This window comes from Telmatherina bonti (assembly GCF_933228915.1).
Source record: "Telmatherina bonti genome assembly, chromosome: 6".
Taxonomy (NCBI): domain Eukaryota; kingdom Metazoa; phylum Chordata; class Actinopteri; order Atheriniformes; family Telmatherinidae; genus Telmatherina; species Telmatherina bonti.
Genome location: NC_136624.1, coordinates 17978997 through 17984390, shown reverse-complemented (window position 1 = coordinate 17984390; position 5394 = coordinate 17978997). Strand labels below are relative to the sequence as shown.

General features: G+C 41.5%; 1 protein-coding gene across 1 annotated transcript; it reads left to right on the top strand.

The window, feature by feature from the left end:
• Positions 1-3331: 3331 nt before the first annotated feature.
• On the top strand, positions 3332-4810 carry LOC306757029 (E3 ubiquitin-protein ligase TRIM35-like; the record flags this gene model as incomplete). The annotated part of the gene is made up of 1 exon (XM_079241993.1): positions 3332-4810. The coding sequence occupies exon 1, from the start codon at positions 3344-3346 to the stop codon at positions 4808-4810; it is 1467 nt and encodes a 488-aa protein (XP_079098119.1). The 5' UTR covers positions 3332-3343.
• Between the last annotated feature and the right edge of the window lie 584 nt (positions 4811-5394).

The following is a 5394-nucleotide window of genomic DNA, read 5'->3' as shown; positions in this document are numbered from 1 at the left end:
CATGGTGTGACCCAGCATGTGATGCCAGGTGGAAAGAAATAGACCAAGCTGAAACCCACACCCCCCTACCCTCTATTCTAGGGGACTGACCACTAGTAAACGTGCTTTTAAATAAGGTGTCTAACTGGATTAAGGTACCACTCAGCATCTGGCTTAAACAATTTAAAAATAACATCTCCGAAGATTAGGCTAAAATCTTACCCTGGCCGCCATACAACTCAGGATTTCCTCCAGCTAAAACTGATAACCGGTTTAAACTCTGGTCTGTATGACTGCACATTGGCAGATATCATCTCAAAAGATACTTTCCAGCAGCTATCAGGTTGTTATAACCTGGAAAAAGGTGACTTATTCAGGTATCTCCAGTTAAGATATTATTTTAATGCAAATATCATGACTAAAAAGCAAGATAGACCCTCTTTAGTCAACATTTTTAAAAATGCTTGCAAAGGGAAACTAAACAGAAAACCTATCTCTAGGACCCATTTAACTCTGCAGATGGAACAGAAAAGGTCTACAAAGTACATTAAACTCAGATGGGAGAAATATGTATAAAATAGAATTAACCGAAGAAGAGGTCAAATATTTGTAAAAAACCATGGCAACTACTTCAAACTCTGATTTGTGGAGGGAGTTCACCTGGAAGAATACAATGCATTTCTTTTTTGGCCCTCCGAGTCAAGGCGCTTCAAAGCAAAACCATTGAACATAATAAATGCTGGAGGAAATGTGTGTGTACATCTGCCGGTTATCTTCACATCTTCTGGGAATGCCCTAAAATCTCCCTCTATGTAGTTAAAACCATTCAACCGATTATGGGGCAACAACTGGAAAATTGTTTTCAAGTATTTAATGAAGAAACAACGGCACTGAAGAAACAAGACTGTTATCTCCTTCAGATATTACAGTCAGCCTGTAAAAAGGCCATCACACAGAAAAGGCTACAAGAACCTCCAACTATTTCAGAATGGAAGGAAATAATACACGGAATCTACGTTATGAAGCGAATAACTTTTTCTTAAGGACAATCGTTAGAAAAATGTGAAAACCTTTGGAAAAAAAATGGAGCCACTTCGTTAAGACAAAGTCTAAATATGTTTGTAAAGCAGAGATGATTGTTTCTCTTTTTGTTTTTCTTCGTTTGATTTGTTGGACATGTATACTGTTTCTTAGTTTTGGAAAACAAGATACTTCAATAAAAAAATAAATAAATAAAAAATAAAAAATTGGAAAAAAATAATGAGGGAGCTGTGCGTGCAGTACATCAGGAATCCTTAGATCTGGTCCCCAAGGGCTGGTGTCCTGCAGGTGTGTTCCTGCTGCAACACGACTGATTCAAATCAATGTGCATTTAGCAGACATGCCGAGCTTATCTGGGTCTGAGTCAGATGTCTTCCAGCAGGGACACTTGGAAAACTTGCAGGACACCGGCCCTCGCATACCAGGATTGAGGATCCCTGCTGCACATCATGAGACCTGTTTTATTTAAGCTGTAGGTCATACTAAGCTGAGACGAGGAGAGATTATACAGTGGTGAAACTTTAAGGGCTCTGTGACATTGTTGATGCTGCGCACCATTAAACCAGATAGTACTACATTTTTCAAATTAAATGTCCAAATTCTGCTAAAGGCTCGATTAAAGCTCTGAGGACTCTGACCACATCCCCCCGTCTCTGAATGACACTTGTAAGGACTTTTGAAGTCATGTGGTCTGTTTCAGTGCAGGGGATCCACCAGCTTTGGTCAGGTTTTTACTCTCATGAACAGCTGCAAACATGTGGTTTCTCATGTGGAGTCCAGACCTTTCACTGACAGAAAACATTTGGAGCATCATGAAAAGAAAAATCTCTCATAGACAGTTGAGCAGCTAAAATCCTGCATCAGATGTATGTCCCAGAAGTATGGGACAACAGTTCTTCCCTACAACTCCAGCAACTACCCTCCTCATTTCCTGACATTTATGGACAGTCGTGCAAAGAAAAGGAGGTGCTGCACAATGATAGATTGTTGTGGAAAGACACAAAGAGAAATGAAGTAAAAATTTCAGTTCTTATCAGAATAGCATCAGTCAGTAGAAATCATGGTGGGAGAGCTAAAGAATGTTCCAGAGATCAGATGGCATCTCCCTGCTTATATACATAAAACTAGACCTTATCTGCTCTCTGTCTGGCCTCTGTCCCTGACTGGCACACACATCACATACAAGCCAGGCCACCATGACACCCAAGGACATAGCCGAGGACGTCCCATTCTTAAGAAGACATGATGAATGCATAATGTCAATATAACTGAGTAAATATCAGAAACCAAATTCCTTCACATAGACACCACCCGGTTACAGTGTTCCTGCCACCAAATTCAGAATCTGTTAATACTTTTAATGAAATGGCAAAAAGTCTCAGTTTTAACATCAGATGTGTCGTTCAAGAGTCAAATATAAATGTGAGATTTGAGATTTGGCTTCATGTTGATGGTAGTTTGTCAGCAGTTCCTGCATGTTAAAGGCATTGATGCTTTGGACTTTCCTGCCTGGTCCCCAGACCCAAATCCTGAATCCAAATCAGCATCTCTGGAAAATCATGTCTAGTTCTGCCAAATCGTACCACAGATTATCCAACGATTGACCAGCGCCCTGATCCAGGTCTGGGAGGAGATCCCTGAGGAATTACATGTTGTCTTGTCAGGAATGTGCCCAGACGTTACAGGGAGAACAAACAGGCACGTCGAGGCCACAAACACTGCTGCACATTGTTACGAATATCTGGGAGAATATCCACAGAAGTTGGGCAGCCTGTGATTTATTTTCCACTTTCATTTTGAAACCAGAATCATGGATTTATGATTTGGATTTCCATTGACCATTCTTATTTTATCTAATGAATAAAGATTTTCAACTAAAATATTTAATTCATCCAAACCTAAGATGTGTCTGAGTGTCCCCTTTATTGTTTTAAGCAGTTTGGAAATGACTTTAAGGAGTTAAAGCAGCGGTTTAAAGGGGTCCCAGTGTGAATGACAATGCACCACCTCCTATTTATGAAAATACTTCATGCATGTCATGGACCACATGATACGAGACAGGAAGCAGAAGTTGTTTCTCTGTGGAAAGGAGACGGTGAGATAAAGACGTCAATATTCACCGTGATACAAATTCAAAACTCCACCAGAGAGAGAAAGAAGGCCAAAGTAGGCCTCATTCTTCTCAGTCGCTGGCTTTAATCACTGAACGCGAGTTTTTTCAAAGAACCACAAATCGGAGCGAAAATAACCATAGAGAAGTAAGTGTCTTACTTCCTGTTTTAACCTTCTGCCTGGTGTGATTACAGCATCGGCCACAGACAAAATGGCCTCTGGACTGGAGGAGGAACTCTCCTGCCCGGTTTGTCGAGACATATTCAGAGATCCTGTCTTCCTGTCATGCAGCCACAGCTTTTGTAAAAACTGTTTGAAAAGATGGTGGAAGAAGAAACAAATGCGCGAGTGTCCTGTTTGTAAAACTGCCTCCGGAAGCAAGCGGCCGCACTGCAACCTGGTGTTAAAGAACACGTGTGAGGCCTTCTTACGGGAGAGAGCCTGCAAAGCTGCAGCTGAGTCTGAAGATCTCTGCAGTCTGCACAATGAAAAGCTAAAACTGTTCTGCGTGGACCATCAGCAGCTTGTTTGTCTCATCTGCAGAGACTCCAAATCCCATAAGAACCACAGATTCAGACCCATCAATGAGGCTGCACAGGATCACAGAAAGGAGGTGCGGGAATCTCTGACTCTCTTACAGGAGAAACTGAAGCTTTTCAACCAAGTTAAAGGAAACTGTGATCAAACTGCAGAACACATTCAGGTCCAGGCCCAACGCACTGAGACAGAGATTAAGAAGCAGTTTCAGAAGCTGCACCTGTTTCTCCAAGAGGAAGAAGATGCTCGGATTATTGCCTTGAAGGAGGAAGAGCAGCAGAAGAGCGAGATTATAAAGGAGAAGACTGAAGCTCTAAGCAGAGCGATAGCAGCACTTTCAGACACACTCCGAGCCACAGAGGAGAATCTGAGAGCTGCAGATGTCTCATTCCTGCAGAGCTACAGGGCTGCAGTTGAAAGAGTCCAGCAGTGCCCCCTGCTGGACAGTCCGCAGCTGCTCTCAGGAGCTTTGATCGATGAGGCCAAACATCTGGGCAACCTGACCTTCAGCATATGGAACAAGATGAAGGAGATAGTCGCTTATACGCCTGTGATTCTGGATCCAAACACAGCTGAAGCAGGACTCATCATGTCTGAGGATCTGCTGAGTGTAAGATGTGGAAAAAGACAGAAGCTTCCAGAGAATCCAGAGAGATTTGACTGTCATGGTATGATCCTGGCCTCGGAGGGCTTCAACTCAGGCATCCATAGATGGGCTGTTGAAGTTGGAGACAGCACAGCTTGGTTTGTTGGTGTGGCGACACAAACGTTCAGGCGGAAGGGACGCACTGATATAAAGTCTGGATTGTGGGCCGTCGCTTTTTCTAAGGACAAATACATCATCATCTCCACACCAGATCCTTTTCCTTTTCAACCTGAGAGGAAGCTGCAGGCGATCAGCGTTCATCTGGACTGTGAGAGAGGAAGACTGTCTTTCTTCAATGCTGAAACTAACACACACATACACAGCTTAACACACACTTGTAATGAGATGCTGTTTCCAGTCTTTTACACAGGAAGCACATTACCATTAAAGATATTGCCCATGGTGTTTGATGAGAATGGAGACAACAGCAGTGGTGATGTTAACAATGAGGATGAAGGTGATACTGCTGATGGTAATGATATTGAAGAAATCTAAAAAAAAACAAACAAACAAACAAACAAACAAAAAAATAATAAAAAGAGAGAGAGAAAAGTGAAGTGGGATTAATAAAGTGTTTTTCAATTCACTTAATTTAATTAAATTGCAGTGTTGTCACATGATGTTTAAGTTGTGCTTCCTTTAAAAATTTAACATGATTTATTATTAAAGCAGCAAAATAAAACCTAAAATTTCCTCATTCCTCCTGAGGCCAAACTATCCACTGACAGACTCCACAGAGGCAGAGTGGAAGCATGAGGATATATTTTGGTGGCAAAATCCCACAAAAGACACTTGTTTTGATTGTTTTGATCAGAAACAAACGAGAAAATGAAGATAATCCTCCGTTTCTGTTTCTCAAAGATAGCATTTGCCATTGGTTTAGATCTGGCAAACAACACTGCTATCTGCTATCTCATATCGTGGGTCTTGATTCTGAAACCCTTTCAAGGTGCTTAGCATTATTCACTAAGGTACAATTCTTGTATCTGGAAACGTCTGCAGCTCTAAATTGGGAAATGAAAAAAAATCTTGTTGGATCAAAATAGGATTCAGGTTTAAAAGATTAGAATGATTAAAAA